Genomic DNA, 23,220 nt, shown 5'->3' with positions numbered 1-23,220 from the left:
CAGACTTATAGACACGAAGCAGCTGCTCTGGGTAGTCGGACCAATATTCCAATCGAGTTAGGCAGTCTTTTCCGGTCGGAAGGGGTATTTTACTAGTGGTTAAGCGAGACGGTGTCTCGACTCGTAACTGGCGGGAGAGAAGGTCATGGTAGTTCTGTAAGAGCTCTGTGAAAGAGGTCTGTTGATTGCGTTCTTCCGCTTGTCGCCTACTTTCTGCTTCCTGCTGTCTCCCTTCTGCTTCCTGCCGTCTCCCTTCTGCTTCCTGCTGTCTCCCTTCTGCTTCCTGCTTCTCGCGTTCTTCTGCTTATCGCCTCCTTTCTGCTTCCTGCCTCTCGCGTTCTTCCGCCTGCTTCCGTCCTTCTTCTGCTTCAAGGTAAAGATCTTTGTAGTTTGGAGAGCTGTGGTTGGCCATCGATTTGTTGAAAAGGGTAAGTCATGCCTTGACGCAAGTGCGTCAGAGCCCGGCTAACGATCGGCTTTCTGCCAGCAGATCCCGGGATTCGGAAAATGCTTTCTTCCAGACAATGACTCAGGTCTCACGTTTCAGGTATACATACTAGCCCAAAGCGGTTAGCGCTTATCTTTACTCCAATCAGAGTCGCCCGCCGTCCTTTCCGATGGCATTAGGGGCCGATTCAACGTGTTTTAAGCTCTCGTTATAGGAGAGTGAGGAAACGGATGCCCTTCAAGAAATGTTATTGTGGAAATCGGGTGGATTGGTTGATCCTGGACGTGTGTTGACCATTGCACACGACGAACCGGAGCATGCAGGAGTGGCCCGCTTCAAACCATTTGACGGTCGCCTCCTCAGGAGAAGAGGCGCCCGAATCGACCTCTAGAACGATCCTGAGCTCCGACGACGTCATGCCCTTACCTGTTTTTTCCAGTTGCTCAGATGCTGAGGTAATCGTCCTGATTCAGGACCACTTAGTTACCTAATCTACGTTGGTATGGTGGGAGAGTTAACTTAGTTAACTCATTTGTTAATGAGGGTCTTAAGCACGTGTCTGATTAGGAGAGAGATATAGTGGATGGATAGCACTTAGTGGTCGAAGCTCCTGCATGTTAGAGAATGATAAATAAAGGTAGCGACCGAGGACTCGCAAGGAAGGAATTAAAATTCACTGCAGCAGTATAGCTATCCGAAGAAGTCTATTTTTGTCTCGTTGAGTACTCCGCAGACTGCATTCAGATCGGTCACCGCCCAGCCCCAATCAGAGTTCATGTAACACGTGACCGTATCGAAGATTTCGATGCGGTCACATGCTAAACAGAATGCCCCAGAACCACCCCGCAAACCCAACCGCGATCACTCGCGCCGAGCATTCTGACGAGCTGGCCCTCTCCTTCTCTTGAGTTATCTGTGATTCCTCTTCTCCTTTAGGGTCCTTGAGGATGTTAGCTCTATAGTGCCTTTAGGCCAATAGGAGCACAGCGTGCTTCCTAACTCTCATATTCTCACCATAAGTGATGTCAGCCATGCTCAAGATGACGTAGAGTCAAGTCTCGCTAGCTTTTTCCAGTATTCCCGCCCTCCCCTCCTCTCAATGTTAAACGTGAAGGAAGTTACTGGGTGAGGGTTTTACTTGTTCGAGGAAATTATATTGTTTAATTAATTAATTAAATTGAACACCACTTAGTAGAAAAGGAAGGATAGTGTTTATTTGACGTTATTGGCTTATTTGTCTCCGCGTTCTCTTATATCCGTGTATTCTCTAATACTCCGCCACCCCTATATCTACCAGTGAATATATAAGAGAACGAGGATAGTAAGTTCAAGTTCTCCGCTCTCGCCCGAGGGCTCGGAATAGAGCGGAGGTGTCTTTGCAACGAGGCTGAACTAATTTCGGGCCGAGACCTTAGGGGTACGAGAGTATTAGGAAAATACACGGACCCTACGTCTAGGTAGAGAGGGTGATATTAAACCACTATCTACTAGACTGGGAGCAGATTTATAATTATACTGTAGATACTTAAACAAAAATACCAGTCGATAGACCGAATACCCTTGATATTTCTATACCCCTAAAGTATCGTGGTAAGATCGTGCCTCACGCTAGTAAATAGTGGGCTGAGATATTTCACTATATAATACTATCAAAAATATAATTGTGTACCTATATAAGGTGTCCCTATATTGCGTTGTCGGAATCGTAACTACAGTGATCGCTGAAGTTCCGAGATTTACAATCAAAGCAATACTATATATACCTATAGGTGTTAGACTCTCCTAGGCGGCTAGGCCTCCTAATAAAGCTAATATAGGAACCTCGGATATACTTAATCACAGTATACCGGTCTCTGAAATTGTTACTATATTCTGTATACGTAAAGGTTATTATTGCCTAAAATTATAATTATTCCTAGTTATAATATTGACAGAGAGGATTATACAAACTTTAGCTTAGAGATTGTCTACTTACGGAGTTAGGCCGAGAATCTTTTAGAGATTTACTGTTTTATATACCCTTCCCTTTTTTTAATAGTAGACGCTCTTCTAGGGGCAATTTAAAGCTATATAATATCTTACGTACTACCTTATAGAATCAAGGCCCCAATTATCTAGTTCCTATATATATCAGCTTAAGTTAATATACCAATCACTTCAATAGACAGTCGAAGGTAGAACTTCGAGGATTAAGATAATTACGTACTCTATAATATATTAAAATATAGAAAGAGCCGGAGTAGCACGGTATAAAAAACCCGTTGTAGGCGCAAGAAGTAAAAGTATAGTATAATAAGGACTACTATATATACTCTATAATCTTATATATAAATAGTCTAGGTTAATAAGTGTATACGAGATAGTAGGATTAATTAAGTAGGCTGGCCTATACTTAATATCGCACTATAAACGTATTTTTCAACCAAAGTAAAATCGTTATTTAGACAGTAATATAGAGATCCCAAATTATAAACTTGTGAACCGATTTAGTTCTAGCCCCTTAAGAGAATCCTCCAGCTTATCGAATACAGATACAAAGGAGGAATCAGAGCAGCGGTGTATAGAGCTGGATCTATAGCTAGAAAAGCCCGAATAAGTTAAGGATAAAATATACTATCCTAGCGATCTAAATACTATTACCCTCTGTATAAGAGAATTGTAATCCAAATTCGGTAAAGGATTCTTAGGCTTCGGTATAAGTAGGTTACTTAACTGTATCTCTATAGTAAGAGCCCTATATATAATTGAGCGATATTCAAAACTACAGCTACGAGTGCCGTATAAAAAGGTATTACGTGTTTTATAAAGAAGAACAATCAAGTTATTAATAGCCTTCTCTCTACTTTCGTTTATTGATCCTGTATTACTATAAGTTTTCAAAGAAAAATAGAAGAATCTATCTATCCTTACCTATAATATTGTCTAGGATCGGAAGTCCCAAATTACCAATCCTACCGTCGCTCTATAATATAGCAATAGAAGTCGATAATTTAAATTAAGAAGGGAGTCGAAAAAACTAGGTAATCTATAGCTATAAAATTAAATCCCGAGAAACCGCCGTAGGAATCTTCTCCTCTATATTCTTGATCTATATATCCGTCAGAAAATACAAAGCCTCCCTGTATTTATAGTAATCTGCTATAACAGCAATTTTGGCGAGTATCTCTAGGGTTAGCTTCCGGGGTATACGATAGTATTGACTATAAATAGCCTAAAGTAGTATTATAAGTGCTTCAATATCCCAGCTTTCTGCAGTGACCTTAACTGAGCCTTTTTTAAAGTAAGTAATACTTTCTTTCTAGCCACCAGTCAGTATCTTTTTGAAAACCGGGGAGGTAAATATCAAATACTTCGCAGATACCTAAATACGTAAGCAATTATAAACCGGTAATTCAGCGAAATCTCCTTCGACAGCAGCCTCTTCGGCAATAGGCTCTTCGGTAGGGTATTCTTCGGTAGCGGGCTCTTCAGCAACGGGCTCTTTAGCAGCGGGCTCTTCAGCAGCGGGCTCTTCGGTAACGGGCTCTTCGGTAGGGTGTTCTTCGGCAGCAGCTTCTTCAGCAGCGGGCTCTTTATTTATCGAAGTAAACTCAAAAGCGGTTATAGTTATACCGGACTTTCTTTTCTTTCCCTTCTTCTTCTTTTTCCTACTCTGTTCCTTAAGACTTAGCTCTAATGGTTCGAAACGGAATTTCGAAACTTCGGTCACCTTATAAGAACTTTTGGTATTACTAAAGAACCACAGAAGGATATCAGAGTCCCTACTAGTAAATAGATTTCCAGCCAGTTATACAAACGGACTGTTTATATTGCGCAATATTATAATCACTTCGCCGTCTGGATCTATAGTATAAGTCGGCGAGTTTATACTGATTCGCAGATTCGCTCAAAGTTATATTCACTTAAGATAGGTGAACGAAATATAGACTAAGATATTATAGTTGCAGAACCTTAGCCACTAGGTTAGTGGGAGTGGAAATAGGAAGGTAGACCGGGGCGGATAAGGTAGATCACGGCCTAAATCATCGGGTACTTTATATTTACTTATTGGGGGCTGAACTACTAGTCGATTCTATACACTTCTATAGGAAATTACAGTACTATTATAAACCCTTTTGTTTCGCGCCCTCCAGTATATCCCGACACAAACTATCGTCTCCAGTTTCCCTCTACTCTATAGTGTGTCCCTGCTCTCTAGTGTGTCCCTACTCTCCAGTGTGTCTATACTCCCTAGTGTATCTATACTCTCCAGTGTGTCCTTTCTCTAGTGTGTCCCTACTATCCAGTGCGTCCCTACTCGCTACCTCCTATAGGATCGTAGACAATCTATAGGTTCTACTCCTAAGCCTTCTATACAATTATAATAGCCTAGAAGTTTTAAATCTCGGGAAGTACTATATTTCCCTGTTAGTCCTAGACTAACCGCACGATTATTATAGTCGTAAGAAATATCTAAGAAGAGGACCGGTTACTGCGCCGGATAATTTGAAATTTACTTAAGGTTTACTATTCCTAGCCCTCGTTAATATATATAGTATTTATTTTGGTTTCGTTGTTACAATTGAGAACAGTAAGTTTAGTTATCTCCTTAGAAGCCAATTATCGACCTAGTATAGACTTTAGCTCGGGCCTATAGAACAAAAAATATAGGGCTCCCGGGAACGCCGATCGAGTTCCCCCGAGCTAACCACAGCCTAGGAACGCTAGACACGGTCCTAGGTATAGATTAAGTGATCCCAGAAACACCTCTGATCCCTAGGAGCGACTAAGAGTGTACCTAGGAACCACCAGTTCCTAGAGAACTAGAGGGCCCCGTGAACGGATAGGTATACTCTAGGATCTAAGGTAGAGAGCCCAGGAACGATCTATCTCGCTCCTAGGAGTGATAGGTATAGTTCCTAAAGGATATTAAGCTCCCAGAGGCCGTAAGTATAATCCTAGGAGCGATAATTAAATATAGCTCCCTAACTTAGTATATCGTAGGTTAATCAGAAAAACAGCTAGCTAGGTTTAGTAAGATAGGCAAATATATTTAAGTGCGGCGGCGTTAAATAATTAAGAAGCCGCTTATTTCCGATAGCGCTAGGGGCCGATTTAACGTATCGTTATAGTAGAGTGAGGAAACGGATACCCTTTAGGAAATATTATTGTGGAAATCGGGTGGATTGGGTGATCCTGGACGTATATTGACTATTGTACACGACAAACTCGATAAACGTTGAGTAAATAGGAGGTCAATATTTCTTAACGGTAGTTCTCACAGTCCTTACCCTTTATACGTATATTAAATATAAAGGAAGTTACTGGATAAGTGTTTTACTTATTCGAGGAAATTATATTGTTTAATTAATTAATTAAATTGAATACCACTTAGTAGAAAAGGAAGGATAGTGTTTATTAGATATTATTGGCTTATTTGTCTCCGCGTTCTCTGATATCTGTGTATTCTCTAATACCCTACCACCCTACGTCTACAGTAAACACAGGAGAGAACAAGGATAGTAAGTTTAAGTTCTCCGGTCTCGCCCGAGGGCTCGGAATAGAGCGGAGGTGTCTTTGCAACGAGGCTAAACTAATTTCGGGCCAGAGAGACCTAGGGGTATAAGAGTATTAGGAAAATACACGGGCCTTATATCTAGTTAGAGAGGGTGATATTGTTTAACCAATCCTATTTAATCAACCCAATTTCTTTTTAGAGGGGACAGTGTCTAAACAACCTTCTCACCACTTTCAACAGCCCTTATTTTAAACACTTGAATTTTAATTGCTACAGTATCACTACCTCTGTTTTCTACCTCTGTTTTTTACTAGTATTTGTTAAACTTATAATTAGGTAGGCCTTTATATATTATAGACCAGTTTATTTAATCTGATTAAGAGACTATTATTAATTAATTAAGAATTAACGGTAGGCCGTAGTAGTAGTCGTTTAACTACCTCGGCCCTTACAAATAAGGTGTAGTGTTAAAGCGAAGCTGCACTTAGCTTACAAGCTGTATATACCGTAAGTATAGAGTCCAATACTCAGTTTCGGATCGGCCGAATTATTACCCAGTGGTACCTTCCGCTAAGCTAGAACCCCTCGCCTTTCTACTCCCTAGGATATTCTCCGCAACGGCACTCGGAACTCCCGATTTTTACGATCCACCCTATTTCTAACCAAAACCGACGACGATCACTATATAGCTCGCGACGGCTTCTGGAACTTTAGATTAACTATATATTATATTGTACTTCCTACGCTTACTCCCAGAATAGTAACCTAAGCCTAAGGCTAAGAGAGAACGCTGGATACTTTAGCCTTCTGGTATTTATAATCACCACCTATAAGGAGGACGCTAGTCGGGACCCGATTATATATTGGCTCCTCTAACCTATTATTACTCTCCTATTTCTGTTTTCAAGCGGTACTTCGTACGTGACTTCCCCGTTAATCGCTCCTTAAAAGAGACTCCCTTAGGTGTGGTAGTACAACTATCTACAGAATTACTATATTATACGGCTTTCTCGGTCTTCATTATAAAGGTAGGATCAGGTAATCGTCGGATCATATCTATCATAGGAAAGACCACGGTTTCAGCACACCTAGATATTCTCACGAATAAATCGATCGTTGGATCATATCTATTATAGGAACGACCACAGCTTTTAGACGTTAATATCTGCGCCCTTCGAGAGAAGGGTTATAAGTTTATCGGAGGGAATTGTGGTCTATCACAGGATACGAAGTATCAGACGGGCCACGCTTAAAGAGAAGATTAGGTAAGGCTACCTACTTAGCCAAAGGACAATATATATAGTTCCTTGTTTACTATATAGATCTTGATTCCGAGAGGAAATTAACACTGGTATCTAGGTTAAGAAGCGATAAGGGTACTCGAAATATATAGAGTGAGGTTACCAATTTCGGTCTAGTGGCACTCTCAACAACAGTAAGAGATATACTAACTATATCCGGCCACTTTTATCGATAGGGCTATAAATCGGCGGGACAGCCACTAGGGTTACTAAGTGGTCTAGAGCTTCTCTAAGGTAGAGCAGGGAGAAGTTAGGAACCAATTATATATTAGCCCCTCTAATCTATTGTTAGTCACTCCCCTATATTTACTTTCAAACAGGATAGAAGGTGTTATATATATAGAAGATCTGCTATATAAGATATATCTTCGCAGGTATACAGAAGAGGTTTATCGCCTCAGTACCGAAAGGAATTACTACGCCAAAGAAGATACGGAATCGGACATTGATACTGATTAATTAGGAGGCTTATATCTTAAGGAGCGCGACACTAAAATATATCCCCAAACAAGATATAGGGCTCCCGGGAACACCGATTAAGTTCCCCGGAGCTAACTACAGCCCAGGAACGCCAGACACGCTCCTAGGCACGGATTAAGTGATCCTAGAAATACCTCTAATCCCTAGGAGCGACTAAGAGCGTACCTAAGAACTATACTATAGATCCTAGGAATAAGCGTCCTAGTATATAGGACACTATCTTACAGATTCTAAGCAGTTATTCACCAGCCCTTCGCTCCTAGGGCCTAATTCTAAGTTCCCGGGGGCCTAGGGGCTCCTAGGATTACCCGTAGTGTTCCTAGGTAGGAATTACAGGGGCAATAATATTAAAGTTATTCAGTGTTAGCCGGAGATAAGGATATACTAAAGATTTAAGAAGGGTTCTCTAGGACTCCTTTCTCTACCTTAGAGTAGGAAGACCGAGTAGCTAGGCTAGCCAATAATATCTCGTATTTGCTAGCCCTATTTAGGTTAGTAATTAGGTCTCTGTAAGCCTTTATATTGTAATTCTCTTCTATATATAGTTCTCTTCTATACAGAGATCTCTTCCTTATAGAGCCTTCTTCCTTATATAGAATTCATTATTAGACCGCCAATCACAGCTATATTCTTGTAAAGTAAATTAAACTATTGGGATAATAATTGTATAAAATTCCTAAGCGAGGATAGGAAAAACAAAGGTTCTTTCTGGTAAGAGTTCCGCTTCGATCTTATAACTTTATATAGGTTGTTGCGGTGTATCTTTACTAACCTACTGTAGATCCTAGTCTATCACTAGTATCGGGACTGGATAGTAGGAGTTCTTGATAGGTCAGTTATCTTTTTATCAGAGCTATAGTTTGAGATATACTAATTGTAAGCTGAGGAAAGCCCAAAATCCCGAAGTATCCGCTGATAAAATATATACCTAGCCTGTCTCTCGGATACGAATTCCTATATATATATCTGCGCTGTATATCCTACTATATTCGTATACCTTTTTCATCAGACTTATTTTACGGCGGTATTGTTTTTGCCGCATCAATTTTCTTTTCGAAGTGGTATCCTTGGACTTAGTAGCCTTGATAGCGGCTATTGGGCACGTTACCTTGATATCTGGGGGTATTGGGGGGGTAGAGAAACCTATATAGAAAAATATAGATAGAGGGGGCTCTTATAAGTCTTAGGTCCGCTAATAGGAAAGGGCTCAATAAATATAAATGTTATTGCACAAAGGGGAGCCATCAATCATGGAACGCGAAAAGACCACGATATTCAAAGACCACGATATTCCTTAAATTATTACACGCAGACTGGTCCTTTATATAATGAACTCATAAAGGCGGCCGCCGCAAGACTTAAAGGGCAATCACCGGTGTTATTTGCGGTCATCAAATGGGTGCGGCAACGGGAAAGCAACCGTACTTTTAATATTATTGGCATGTTGCCCGCCCTACCTTTCACGTGTCTGCAATGTCTCTATAGCATACTTTTAGCACCAGCAAACCCTTCATGTTGGTCGAAATCTTTGTCAGCCTGTTTTAATAATACAAATTGAAATGCAGATATAAGTGTGGGCAACAGAAAGAAGAGGTGATGTATATTAACTGGGCAAAAACTTGGTGTAAAAATTATTTTAGAGAGGCATCATGTTGATGTGATATTCGATAAAATACAACGGTAATTTGGGAGTCCACTGAACCTGCATTGTCAACGAGATACTAGTACTAGACTGCGATATCGCCCGTCCACGGTGGGCGGTGGGCTATTTGGATTTTCGAGTGCCCGTCCATAACGCCCACCGCCCACGGGCATACCCACCGTTATATAAAGTTGTCTTAAATATATATAAAAATCAGATATATAGTAAATTATACTATATACATTTATATAGATCTTATTAAAAATCCGGAATTATGATTGTAAATATGCAAAAAATACAAATTTAGTTGAAATATTTTGAAATCTGTCCATAAAAATCACGTGTTACGCTAATTTTGCTTACTAAAAAGGCCCACGGGCGCCCACGACGCCCACGGCCCGTGGGCCCTAAGGGTAGGGCCCATTTCCCGCTTATATAAGGCCTGTGGGCAATGCCCACCCGCCCGTCCATGGGCGATGTCGCAGTCTAGTTCTTAATGTATGTCTGTCGACCACCGCTCGAGCAGAACTAACAACTTTTTAAATAGTATATCCGGGTAGATTTGACAAAGAAATATAAGCTCCGCACAAAGCCACGCGAGCCTTTTTTGGTTACAGCAAAAGATATTGATTACCTCCTACGCCGGTTATTTACTAGCGATTCCCACGATTATAACCATGAGAGGGCTAGGGTACAAACCGGATCATCACTTGCTTTATTCGCTGGTTCCGGGGCCCGGGCCGGTGCGATTGTGGAGTCGAGTGCTTATCGTCATACCGACGAGTGTCTTTACTATAGGGTCCGTGTCTCCGATATTACTCTCTCGTATCCATATTAACCTTATCACTTAGCATATCCAATTCCATTTGAAGTTGGGTCGAGAACCAGGGACAATAAATATTTTAAGAGCAGCGAGCGATTTTACATCCTATACTGAGTGATTAATACCATTCAGCATTCGCGATGAAGCGCCTAGGTAATTCACTGGGTGACAAAGTTCGCCGAGACGCTACTGGTTCACCTTGGCTGTAATTTCATCCCTCTCTAGAAGACACTCAAGTCAAGTCCGTTGCTTTCAATGCTTTCCCGGCAGGCCTCGTACACAGTAACATGTGCTCGCTGACTGCCACAAGTGGTGTATCTACCTAAAAGTCCGCGCACATACCAGTGGTGGTATCAAAGATCGCACTATCACCGCATGCAGGCATACCAGCGGAGGGGCAGTACTCGAAGTTCATGCAGTCACCCGAGGCCAAGGCACACTGCTTACCGTTGAAGACCTGGCCGGTGGGACACTCGGGGGCTGAGATAGCGACACACTCCTTAGTGGTCTTCTTGAAGGCGGTGCCGGGCTGACACTCTGGAAGCTTCTCAGCCACACACTTCTTGCCGTTGAACTTCATGGCGGGTGGGCATGCGGGCTCGGAGGGGTGAGCGCACTCCTCGCCGTCGAAGACTAGGCCTTCGTCACAAAGAGGCTCAGATCCAACACAGTCCTTGCCGTCGAAGTCGGTGCCGGGGGGACACTCGGGTTTGTTTTCGGAGATGCACTCGCCGTTGAAGGGAGTGTAGCCGGGGCCGCACTCGAGGCCGACCAGCTTGATACAGCGGCCGTTGGTCCACTTGTGGTCAACGGGACACTTGGGGTCCTTAGGGCTGATACACTGCTTACCGTCGAAGACAGTGCCCTTCATACAAGTGGGGACGCCGACAATGCAGCCGCCGGCGACAAGGATAGATCCGGGCTGGCATTTGGGCGTAGAGGTAGTGATGCAGTCGCCTTGGCCGTCGAGGATAGCGTTAGGGGGACAAACTGGAGTGCTAGTCGAAATACAGCGGGTGCCGTCGAAAGTCATGCCTTCGGAGCAGACAGGGGTGTGGGGAGTAATACATTCCTCGCCGTTAAAGACGCCGCCCTCCTCGGTGCACTCTGGCGTGGAGGTGGTTGACACGCAGTCCTCGCCATTGAAGATAAAGCCGTCCTCACAGACGGGCCGCTGGATGCTGATGCAAATGCCCTTCTCAAATCGTGTGCCGGTCGGACAGCTTACTTCGGCGGTAGAGAGGCAGTTCTCGCCCGAGAGGACTAGACCAGGGGGGCATTCCGGCTGCTTAGAGGTGATGCAGATCGAGCCGTCTAGGAGATGCCCGGGGGGGCATTCTGGAAGCTCCGTCGACAAACAGCGACTACCGCTGAACTTAGAGGCAGGCGGGCATTCAGGGACCTTAATAGGCTGTTTCTGGCAGAATGTGCCTACTTGAGTAAGGCCAGGAGGACATTCATGGGTCGGGTCGACCTCAAGACCGCATATGTTACCGTCCCACGACATATCAGCGGGGCAGCAACGGGCGGTGTTGGAGGTGAAATCGGTAGATAGATCGCTTCCAGGAGGACAATTAGGCTCCTCATCGAGGACACACTTCTTGTTGACCAGATCCAGCTGAAATCCGGGTTCACAAGAGGGCTTCTCAGATGCGGTACATCGTGCGGTACGCGAATTGAAGGTGCTATCATCGGGACAGGCAGGCTTGATATCAGACACGCACTGATATTCTTTCAGGTGGCTTCCCTCTTCGCAGGCGGGGCTAGAAGTCGAGGCGCACACCTTAAAAGCAGCGTGAAATTCAGCGCCTGAGAGGCACACAGGGGAGCTGACGCTAATACAGCTTCCATTGCCGAAATCCAATCCATTGGGACACTGGGGAATCTGGACACTAACACAGGTCTTTCCGTTGAAAGTATAGTTGTCGGGGCAGGCAGGAGTCTGCTTAGATTGACAGATATTGCCCTTAGGCTCCAGACCAGCGGGGCAGGCTGCAGGTCCTGTAACGCACGTCCGACCTTTGAACTCGGTGCCCGGGGGGCAAACGGGAGGTATGGTCGCGACACAGATATTGCCGTTGAATTCACTGCCATCCGGACAGATAGGCTTCACGTTGGACACACACTTGTCCTCATTGCGGGTAAAGCCCTCAGGACACAGAGGGACACCCAACACGCAATCCTTGCCGTCAAATTCGGTTCCCTCTGGACAACATTTCGTTAGACCAGAGGAAAAGTCTGTCAAGGGACGGATATTATCGAGAGTATACTTGGTTTGACCGGGAGAGGCGGGCCGGGCTGCCACCTGGGAGGCGGACAAGGACAGGAGGGTCAAAAGAGACTCCAATTTCACCATCGTGGTTGGGAAAGGGAAAAACAAAAGATTGATGTAGGATCAAGTAGGAGGGGAGGTTCGAGATAGATACTTATACGTTTTTCCCTCAGCATGGTACATAATGAAAATCGCTCAGGCCAAGAGAGCCCAGCAATCTCCGAAACTCAGCCGGTCCTCATTTTTCATGAATCTTCAGCCGTAGAAGTGGATCAGGAAACCCGGTGACTGAGAAGTGCGTGGAGCTGTTCACTTTCCAAGATGGTTCTTGTTGTACGTTGGATCGAGTGGATGGAAAGAGACCGATCGACAAGAAATAGTGAAGATATTGATCTAAGGGGTAGGAATCGACACCAGGGTCCACAAGCCGTATTGTGAAGTCCACAAGATCGAACGACTCCACTCGTTTGTGACCAACCGGTCGATCCAATTTTCCGGACCGCTCCGACCCAAGATCTGCCCAAACTCCGCAACAACATACATGTTTAAATCATATTTAAATCATCGCAATATCTATGTGATAAAGAAAGAAATTTGGAATATCCTTCATCCCCTTTCCTCTTCACCTGTCATTGCCAAGGGTGCGTTATGTTAGCGGGATAAATGGATCCAATGAATGCATCTCGATCTGGATGTTGATCAACCGACCACTTCGCACTAGGCTACATAGTCCACTATGGTACAGCTGAAATTGGACCCCGTTCGGATGATTGGATGGCAAGATGAATGGATCTATATCAACTATGTCCATGTATCTATTCCACTCGAGGAATTTGTATGACAATCACCGAAACTAGGGAAGGGGGGAAGGATATGATACAACGTGAACCACGTCAGCGATATTGGTTTCTAAGCTTTATATTTGTCATGCCAATTATTGGCACCACCTCCATCGTCATTGTCGAGACCCATACCGAGCTTTCTCAGCTGCGCCCATGGCACTAGTCCCCGAGGTCCTTTTTTTTCTTCTCCATCCATTGCTATAACTGATCGTGTTCGCTGGTCTTGACTTACTTTTATCAACTCTATCAATCTGATTGAATTCCTTGTTGCCACCTAACAGTGGTATAGAGGCCTTTCAAAATCATGGTTTCCGCTTCCTACTCAGCTTTGCTTGCCCTCCTCTCCGCCAGAACGGCATGGGCCACTACCACGCAAGCTCCCTCGGGAGGGAATTGTCTATCTCTCTCCGGTGGTTCCCCCAGAGAAGTCTACAAAGCGTGCTGTGGTCAAACGAAATCCGACAAGGGATTCGTGGACGGCGTCGAGTTTTCCTATACCTGTGAGACATGGGCGATGCCCTACAATCACACTCCCGTCAAAGTTAATAGTGCACGCGAGTGTGCTAAACGCTGCTCTGACGCCGGCGCCGACTGTCCCGCCTCCTCGTGGCAAGCTGGTGGGAACTGCTACTTCATCACCTCCGACAGCTACTCGACTAACAAGATGCAGTCGATGCTCTTGCTCGAGAAGACCAGCAAGCTGATATCAGAGCCCGAGTCCGAGCCCGCTGGAGGATGCGGGGCGGCGGCTGATGCTGCAGGGATGCAGTGCGAGAAGGATGCTGCTGTGAAGTGCCAGAGCGAAAAGGAGACCGACAAAGCACAGTGCGAGCAGGAGAAGACCGCCCTTGCAGACAACACCAAGAAGCAAGCGGAGGCCCGGTTTCAAAACGACAAAGGTCAGCTTGAGAAGAAAATCAATGATGCTCAAGCGGGATGCAAGTTGGAGAAGGATGCTGCCAGCTCCAAATGCGCCACCGAGAAGGACCAGCTTCGGAAACAAACAGACGACGCTCGGTCCGAATGCCAGGCCGAAAAAGACAATGCTGTTTCCAACGCCAATTCTCAATGCACCACTGAGAAGGACAAACTTCGCCATCAGGGAGAAGCACAATGCAAGTCGGAGAAAGACGCTGCCAGCTCCCAATGCGCCAACGAGAAGGACCAACTTCGTCAACAGGGAGAAGCACAATGCAAGTCGGAGAAAGACGCTGCCAGCTCCCAATGCGCCAACGAGAAGGACCGGCTTCAGAAGCAAACGGACGATGCCTGGTCCCAATGCCAAGCCGAAAAAGACAATGCTGTTTCCAACGCCAATTCTCAATGCACCTCTGAGAAAGACAAACTTCGCCTCCAGGCAGAAGGCAACTTGCAGCAGTCCAAATCTCAGTTGGAGGCGAACAAAGTTCTTGATACCAAGAATATCTGCCCTCAGTATCACCTTCGAGAGTTTTTCCTACCTACTCCTGATGGCGGTACAAGCAAGTGGCGTGTCTACTGCGACCATGCAGCCTTCGAGATACGTTGGAACGCTGCAGGGTTCATGAATGAGACTGGAACGCCGTACAATCAACTTCTTGCTCATAGACATTGGGACGCGGGCTATCGAGCATTCTACTGGAGAGACACCGATTTCTTCCACCGTCACCTCACTATATACACGGTTGAGCCAAACCTTAGACAGAGCCAACTGAATACTTTCTATATTCAATCTCTACCAAGAGGTAGACACCACGTGATTGTTCGCATTGACGACGTCCCATTCAAAATTATTTAGAAATTTGATATTCAACTACCAAACCGGGCTAGATTTTGAGACGCATCTATTCACCGAACCTCCATATCTATGGTTTGATGCGGTCGGTCAGTGCGTTGGGTATTTCGGGTATTTCATTCATTTTTATTACCTTGTCCATTCCACTCGCTTTAAATCAATTTCAACTCAGATTTTCATGCAAATATGACGCCCACAACGAGTTAAACATGACCATGCGAGCCGTTGATAGACCTCTTCATCTGGGTAAAATATACTCACAGACGCCTAGCATCTTCCAGAATGCTAGAGAGGAGCTGAGAGTAATAAGCCTCGAATTCAACGGCCGCAAAGTCCCAAGCTGGTGCCTAATGTTTTATATATGCTGCCGTTTATTGAATACATGTATGATTTTCCCTTTCAAACAAGAGATGGGCCGAGATGGATCAAGATATAACGACTAAAAGAATGATGACAAGCAAGGGGACCACAAGAACAATAGGCGAAACAAATGTTAAATATTAGGGCCAAGAAGCGGTGGTCAACGTCATGCAAGTCTGGATATAGGATTGGCCAGACGAGACCAAGGCGCCCTGCCTTATGTATCATCAATCACCTTGCTTGAATGAATACTTTTCTGATACCGCGGTATTATTCCTAATATACTCTGAAGGCTACATCTGTATTGCGTATCCCTGATAGCACTGGTCTTTGAAAGGCGAGGCTGTCATTCGGTGATCAAGAAAATTCTCAATGTTTCCTTAACGAGGGCATGCGAATACACTGGAAAGGATGAAAAAGGCAGAGCGCGACACTAAAACTTGTGTCGCGTTCATTGCCCCATTTAAACAGGCTCTCCAGTGCGTCGTCCCTACTATCCAGTGCGTCCCTACTGTTTAGTGCGTCCCTACTCTGCCACTCCTGCGGGATCGTAGACAATCTACAGTTCTCCGCTACTCCTAAATTTCGGGAAGCACCTCGTTTCCCCGTTGCTCCTAGACTAAGCGCACGATTATCATGGTCGCTAGAAATCCTATATCCTACGAAATACCACGGTTCCCCGTTGCTCCTAGACTAACCGCACGATTATAATGATCGATAGAAACTCTATATCCTACGAAAGTACGACTAGATTGAGTAAGGTAATAGAATTCCTAGGTGGACAGGAAATGGTGTCACAGGTGTCGCGGGCACTAGCTGGCGACCGGTGCTCACAATCGCTAGATCTCAGCCCCTGTCTCTTACGCCACCGCCTTTAAAATATCACGAGAGAAGCTACTTTTGTAAAGGATAAAGGTCCTTAACGTATTCGGTAAGCGAGTGACGCATGTAAGCGAGCGACGCAGCCCAAAACACGTAAATCCGATAATTTCTACATATATATCTCAACAACCACTTTTGTGTTTTATTTCATTTCTTGTAGATAACCGATCATAAGACTAATTAACACACTACGTCAATTTCAGAGAAATCTAAAAGCTGCATTATCATGGTATCAAAATTACGAGCTAGAAATATTTATAAAATATATATATCTCAATCACTAAGCCATTAAACTTCCTAATAAAAGAAAATATCCTACAATCAAAAGCCCCTAGAGGCCACCGTTGTTGAGATATCAAGTTGTAATTTATCCTATTTACTAGACTGCGACATCGCCCATGGACGGGCGGGTGGGCATTGCCCACAGGCCTCATGTAAGCGGGAAATGGGCCCTACCCTTAGGGCCCACGGGCCGTGGGCGTCGTGGGCGCCCGTGGGCCTTTTTAGTAAGCAAAATTAGCGTAACACGTGATTTTTATGGACAGATTTCAAAATATTTCAACTAAATTTGTATTTTTTACATATTTACAATCATAATTCCGGATTTTTTAATAAGATCTATATAAATATATATAGTATAATTTACTATATATCTGATTTTTATATATATTTAAGACAACTTTATATAACGGTGGGCATGCCCGTGGGCGGTGGGCGTTATGGACGGGCACTCGAAAATCCAAATAGGGGCGATGGGCACCTCCTAGGTGCCCATGGACGGGCGATGTCGCAGTCTACCTCGTAGGCGCTTATGCTTACGTATCTTGTTCGCATTGCGCTTTTGCACCTTGTAACCATTACGCCAATTCCCTATGTCCGGTTAACACCGACGGAGTAAAAAATTATCGATCCATAATCTTCATGATAATGGAATATTCTAGGGGTCTAAAATTTCGGGCCATAGACTTTACAATCACTTCAATTTTCCTAAAGGTCGAATATTCCGAATACAAATTTTCAAAGGGATCTTTTATTCAGGCTCATTTGAAATTACCTTCTTAAAGTTCAAGTCTTATTATTTTCTCCTCGATTTTATCTACCTGTCTCGGAAATTCATTATGTCCCAGGAAGATATATTCTAGGAACGTCAGAACTACTGCAAAGGGAGAGTGAAGGTATACTTGCACCATTTCTAAATAGATAATATAGGGCCTCGAACTATTCGAGATTCGTATATAGCCCGGCTGGACAGAATTTTTCAGTCGGAAGGGTTTCCTCGCCTAAACCCAGAGAATTATATAAAGGTCTTAATAGCAATGATATTCTTTAGTAAGCTCTGGCTACCCGGGATAAAACTGGCCTATTGAACTTTTTAAAACCCCTAAATAAAGTACGGCTGAATATTGTGAACGATTTATATGATATTTAGGTAGTTAGACTGGAAGCAAGGCTTGTTTTTGCTGGCCCTACAACAGATTATGCGGATAAAGAGTCATTAGAATCTTTTCTGGTGTGGATCGATAACCAAAGAGAATAAGAAACTGCTATATAGGAGGGAAGTCTATATAGAAACTGCTATATAGGAGGGAAGTCTATATAGAAACTGCTATATAGGAGGGAAGTCTATATAGAAACTGCTATATAGTAGGGCGGTCTATATAGAAACTGCTATATAGGAAGTAAGTCTATATAGAAACTGCTATATAGTAGGGCGGTCTATATAGAAACTGCTATATAGGAAGTAAGTCTATATAGAAACTGATAGCACTCTAGAAGCGTAGCGAATCGCCGGGGCTTCCTAGAGGCGGTCAGCAGAATACACAAAAGAGCCCAATACAAATAGCGAATACGAATATAAACGTATTTGAGCCTTCGAGCCTTTAATTAGACATAAGATATAAATAAACTTCCGGTATATCTTTCAAATGATATATAACACTAAGTAGGAAGCTCGTAGGCGTTAAGCCGAGTTGTGGTGTCTAAGTATAAGGAAGAGAAGCTCGCGACCAATAGTAGACTTCCGCAAAGCCCAACTTTGGGCCCAAGCTCCGGGCTCGAAACCCGACCCTCAACGGGCCGGGGGTCGAACTTTTTGGGCTCGACCCGGACCCCGGCTCGAAGGGGGGGGCCCGTCGGGCCCCCCCCCCCCTAGGCTCGAAATTGTATAAATATATGGTCTTGGCATTCATAAAACTGCTTAGTTATTAATGCTGTAATCACTGTATCTCAGCTTTTCCTAGGTATATTTAATTTAAATTTTAAATATAGAAAGAGAAAGAGGGTTGAAATATATATATTAAATTTAAACTAAATGCGACCGGTAGAAAGTGAGAGAATATAAAAAGTAATAAAATTATTATTTTGAATTTGAAGATATATATTTACTCACTATACTACAACTGCAATTTTATATGAACTTCTGTAATTTATTTAATTTCTTAAATAACTAATCTCTCTAAATTTAAACTGTAATTCATATATTTAAATCTAGATCTACTATTCAGAACTAAATTGATTTAAATATTACATTTATTAAAGGCTAAAAAACAGCCTCTAAACATGCTGTAAGTTTCATAAATCATATGATCCGGAGGATTAGGCTCGGATGGCCCCCCCCTTTCGAGCTGGGGGCTTAACCTAAAAGCCCGAAACCCGCTGCGAGCTTTGGACCTAGGCTCGAAACCCGACCCTTTTGAGGGTCGGGTCGGGTCGGGTTTCGGGCTTTTCGAGCTTTGCGGAAGTCTAACCAATAGTCGACTTATAAAAGAGAAGAACCTTCTATAGATAGTATAGTATCCTAGGTACTTATAAGATACCCATTTCAGGATACATATAGACCTATACTGCTTATACCAAGAGTATAATACAGACAAGACGTATGGTTCCCCGAAAGAATTCTAACAGAAGTGGTGCTGGGATGAAAGACAGATCTTATATCTATAATAGAGCTATATAGAGTATCCTATAGGGTGTGAAATAAGAGGACGTTAATAAAATATCACTGCTAGTTAGACCGTTTCAGGAGCAAAGTTTCCTTGGAAGACCGAGAACAAAAGGCTTCTTTCGAGAGGGTTCAGGTTATAGGAGAATCCTCTTAAGATGAAATTAGTTACAGTACGACCAACTGAAGAGTATATACAACACAGAAGGGTAAACGTTATATAAGCTGGGTCTTAATACTAGTTCTCTCCTAGTCCAATCATTCTGGGCCTAGGCTGGTTTTGAGATAGTCTAGGGCGACCACGAATTGCGGATGGCGGTTTAGCCAGACGCCGTTCAGTGAGGATTGCGTTCATTGGCTTATCATCTTACTGTAGGAGCGGGTCTCTGCAGTGGCTTTTATTGGACGACAGTGTACGCTACGGACGCGTTCTCGTTTCAGAGCCTCGGTGGGCGCTTATTTTCAGCCACTGAAAATAAAGAAGGCGGTATCGAAGGGTGTTTTTTTGGCCCGCTCTCTGTCTGACTTGACTCGTTTTCTCGGTCACCCTACCTTCTACTTCCCGCTAACTGTCTCCTCCACCCTTCCTCTCAACACACTATATGACTATGTCTGCTCCCCTTCAGACCTATTCGGCCTCCAATAACAACCAACAAAGAAGCAGTAGTTGATCAATTTCAAAATGAAGCATCAAAACAAGATACGAAGACAGTCCACTGCCTGCAAAGAATGTCAGCGTCGGCGGACAAAGGTAGGGAATATTATAATAGTATAGATCTTCTACTTACTTTTCGTTAAAATAGTGCAGTGGTAGAAATCCGTGCTCGGAATGCAGAAAACGCGACTGTGTCTGCGATGTCAATGAGAGCTCTGACAAACGACGCAAACTCTACTTAAGTATGATGGAAGAAGAACTTAAGTACCATCAACAATTTATGGACGGGTTTCTTAAGGCAATACAGACTTCTAATGATGCTGATGTCCACCACATTATCGATGTTGTGCGGTCGGGATCATCGACCAGTGAGATATAGACTGCAGTGAATCGCGTTCTTACGGATAATCGTTCTTCTTACAATGACGTCCCCAAAGGAGGTCCGTTAAGGGGCTGGCCTAAGAGGAAGGCTTCTAAATCGGCTACATCGGATTATCTTATAGCCCAGCTGCTGGATCCAAGCGAAATTCAAAGTGATAGCGACTCAGCCCAGCAACCTGTTTCCGTACCCCACGAGCTGTCGCGTGCTACCAAGGAATATCTCGAGAAGTCTGAGAATCTAGAAATGCTTTGCGAATGAGGAGCTTCCAGACGATGTTCGCTTTCAGATGTTTTACGACACCGGATCCACTTTGGCGCTATTCGTCTAAAAGAACAGTCACCTCAACTGCAACTAGAAGTATCCTTGCTATATAATAGCGTTCCGGCGCTATACTATTGATATGTATTATATACGCAGTCAGTCGCTGGCGTTGCTCGAATTCAGTACAGGAACTTCAAAGATAAGAATAAGCAGGCTATGATCTCCTGAGCCGCAGTCAAGTAGGGAGATCCGGATAAATATAGGTATACACTGTCTGCCTCGTCGGGGCAGTATATACAACGCTATCGCCTAGTTATATCACTATCACGGCTTAATACCCAATCGTGTAATGTAGCTTAGAAGATTACAATCGCACCAGTGTCTAATTATTTCCCGAGGCTGAGTCCGTCACTATTGGATCTTAGGTATATAAAGGGCCTCCTTCCCCCAGCCGGTTGTAGACTTCCGCACGACCCAGTTTGGGTCGAAGGTCTCGACCCAGAACCCAACCCAGTCTGGGTCTGGGTCGAAACCTCATAACCCAGGCCCAACCCAGACCCAGTGACTGGGGCCCCAGAAAACCCAGTATAGCCCCAGTTCGACCCAGTTTCTGTATAAATTATGGCATAAATATTTAAATAACATACTGTCATTTTCCCCTGTTATGGTTTCTATATCGAAATGCTACACTCTCTACCAACAAGGGAAAGGAAATTTTAAGAAATTACCTCGTTCTTCAAAGCAATATATCTGGTTCAAGATTAATTACTTCTTCAAATGCTTTATTTCATATGGAAAGGTGGTATATGTTGGCTGCTGGTTTTCTCAAGCGTACGATAGCATTCCATTCAAAATACAAAGTATACCCCAAGTTGTAGATATATATATTCAATATACATCAATATAATATATATTTTCATCTATAGAGTAAAATAATTTTTGAATTCATTTATTTCTCTTCTTCTGTTTAATTTTAGAGCTTATATAACTATGGATAGATATCTAGTAAACCTTTATATTCAAAACTACTTACTACCTCTTAATCTACTTGGTATATACGACTTGAAGGGAGGGTAGGAAGAAATATTTTAAGAAGGATTAATGGAACTGGGGTGGGAATTAGGGTTTGACTGGGGTTTTACTGGGTTTACTGGGTTCTTACCGGGTTAAATAGGTTCTTACTGGGTTCTTACTGGGTTAAATAGGTTATGACTGGGTCTTAACTGGGTTATCTCAGGGGTATTTCTTTAGACCTATATAATTTTAGTATAATAGACCAATCAATAAGAGTAGGATGATTTACTATATTTGATATATCAATATTCCTAGACACTTCTACAACTTTAGTGTATTTCTTCCTTTGTACGTTAAAGAATTTCTCCCCTTATATCCCTTTGTATATATTATATATCATTCTCATATTATATCTCAAAGCCAACTTTCCGACTTTGCATCGTCGCTCTATAGTGGTGATCTTGACGATCTCTTATATATTTCAACTGGACAAGTCACACTATCCGCAAGTTAACACACAATCGACTCAAACTTCCGAAGACCAGATGATCCCCTCCTAATCCCCCCTTTATTGAAACGCGTTGGACCCGACCGTAGGAAAGGGTTTATTCTATACGATACAATGTTATATAACGATTTTGTGGACTAGTAGTTAGAGACTGACTACGGGAGGAAAAGTAAGCTTAAATAGGATTCGAACCGCTATACAGAGATCTAGAATAGCTACTATTAGGTAGCTTAGGGTATTGATAGCGCACCAAAGGTTATATATAAGCGCTGTGGGAAGATCCTAGAGTATCCTTATACACTAAGCCCGAACAGTATAGGCAAAGCGCAGTATTATAGTATATTAACCATCCAGAAACATCGGAAAACGGCTGGTTGTTTACGGTCGGAAAAGGGGAAGAAAGCAGAGATTACAAACTTCCTACAAAGAGAGGTATATTTTATATTATAAAACTAAGTAACTATACTAATTTATTATTATTCTAGGGAGAGGTTTCAGTAAGTATACCCTTCTTACAAGAAGATTGGGAGGAGGATCTCCTCCAATTTCTTACTCTCAACCGGCTCCTATTCTATCTGATCGAGCATCTATCATTCAAACGCATCATCAATAAAGCTCGTTCCGCCCTATCCCCTCCAGTGATCCCATCTGCCGATACTATCCGTCGCCGATTGGGTAGTCTAGTTAAAGACCGGCAGCAGCGTATCCTTCGTACGCTGCCTTCTGGCTCAAAGATATCTATTGCGCTTGACTGCTGGATATCTCTATTCTCGTAGGTATTTATGGCTATTACTGGCTATTTTATTGACAGTGATTAGGTATATCGTGAGGTACTACTTGGGTTTAAGCCGCTTTATAGTATATATACCGGCTCTTACCTAAGTAGTGTTCTTATAGAAACCCTAGTGGAGCACAATATTGAAGATAAAGTATTCGGGTTAATAACAGATAATACATCAAACAACAAGATATTAGCTACTGCTCTCCAACAGGCTTTGTCAGATGATACTATTATCACCCGAATACCATATCTTACCCACATTATCCAGCTCAGCCTAAATCAGCTTCTTGCTCGGATTAAGGTAGTTCTATTAAATAAATCAGCCGAGATAAGGTGGACAGAGAAGCAGTTAAGGCT

General features: G+C 43.3%; 3 protein-coding genes across 3 annotated transcripts; 2 read left to right on the top strand and 1 right to left on the bottom strand.

Moving 5' to 3' along the window:
* Nucleotides 1–10,513: 10,513 nt before the first annotated feature.
* N7479_007875 (cell wall cysteine-rich protein) lies at nt 10,514–12,547 on the bottom strand (the record flags this gene model as incomplete). The annotated part of the gene is made up of 1 exon (XM_057255569.1): nt 10,514–12,547. One exon carries the CDS (start codon nt 12,545–12,547, stop codon nt 10,514–10,516), a length of 2,034 nt encoding a protein of 677 aa, XP_057109431.1.
* Nucleotides 12,548–13,609: 1,062 nt separating this feature from the next.
* On the top strand, nt 13,610–15,082 carry N7479_007874 (uncharacterized protein; the record flags this gene model as incomplete). Its single annotated transcript, XM_057255568.1, has 1 exon — nt 13,610–15,082. One exon carries the CDS (start codon nt 13,610–13,612, stop codon nt 15,080–15,082), a length of 1,473 nt encoding a protein of 490 aa, XP_057109430.1.
* A 5,079-nt stretch (nt 15,083–20,161) lies between these two features.
* On the top strand, nt 20,162–20,557 carry N7479_007873 (C2H2 finger domain protein; the record flags this gene model as incomplete). The annotated part of the gene is given in 2 exon segments (XM_057255567.1): nt 20,162–20,285; nt 20,304–20,557. 2 exon segments carry the CDS (start codon nt 20,162–20,164, stop codon nt 20,555–20,557), a joined length of 378 nt encoding a protein of 125 aa, XP_057109429.1.
* Between the last annotated feature and the right edge of the window lie 2,663 nt (nt 20,558–23,220).

This window comes from Penicillium vulpinum (genome assembly GCF_028829585.1).
Source record: "Penicillium vulpinum strain IBT 29486 chromosome Unknown utg000003l_segment0_segment0, whole genome shotgun sequence".
Taxonomy (NCBI): domain Eukaryota; kingdom Fungi; phylum Ascomycota; class Eurotiomycetes; order Eurotiales; family Aspergillaceae; genus Penicillium; species Penicillium vulpinum.
The sequence above is the reverse complement of the archived record's forward strand: the minus strand, read 5'-3'. Positions and strand labels throughout refer to the sequence as shown.